Here is a 487-nt window from a genome sequence, read left to right on the forward strand (position 1 = left end):
GCCAGTGCGTCTTCTGGTGATGCCGCAGCGTGGCCGGGTCCTTGTAGGACTTGTCGCAGGAGGAGCAGCGGTAAGGCCGCAAGATGTCACCCAGCCCTGGGCCACCTTTGTCCAGGAAGGGCACGGCCTGCTCGGCCGCCGCCTTGTGATAGAGCTCCTCTTCGTTGTGGGCCTCCACGTGGGCGTTGAGCTGCTCGGAGCTGGGGAAGCCCTTGCCACAGGGGATGCAGACGTACAGGTTGTCACCCAGGCTCTCCGGCTCGTAGCCCAGGTGGTTGCAGTAGCGGTCCAGCGCGTCGCCGGGCGAGGGGCCCTCACTGCTGCCCGTCTCCTCGCTCGTGCTGTTATCAGGTTCCAGGTCATTGCTCTCCACGCTGGGGTAGCGGGGCTGCGGTGCCGCAGGCGGCGATTCGGCCTTCTCCTCCCTATCCAGCTCCTTCTCTGCCTCGCCCTCGTCCAGGTAGGGGCCCAGGGGCTCGTGCTTCAT

At 66.3% G+C, this 487-nt stretch overlaps 1 protein-coding gene across 1 annotated transcript in view; it reads right to left on the bottom strand.

Annotated features, from left to right (window-relative positions):
- HIC1 (hypermethylated in cancer 1) overlaps positions 1 to 487 on the bottom strand; it is a gene marked incomplete at its 5' end in the record, with an annotated part of 3839 nt that overhangs the window by 2410 nt on the left and 942 nt on the right. The window contains one exon of the mRNA XM_017742949.1: positions 3 to 481. Within this exon, the coding sequence (XP_017598438.1) occupies positions 3 to 481 (479 nt within the window). The remainder of the gene's footprint in view (positions 1 to 2; positions 482 to 487) is intronic.

Source organism: Corvus brachyrhynchos, unplaced genomic scaffold, assembly GCF_000691975.1.
Source record: "Corvus brachyrhynchos isolate BGI_N302 unplaced genomic scaffold, ASM69197v1 scaffold99, whole genome shotgun sequence".
In the NCBI taxonomy this organism is placed as follows: domain Eukaryota; kingdom Metazoa; phylum Chordata; class Aves; order Passeriformes; family Corvidae; genus Corvus; species Corvus brachyrhynchos.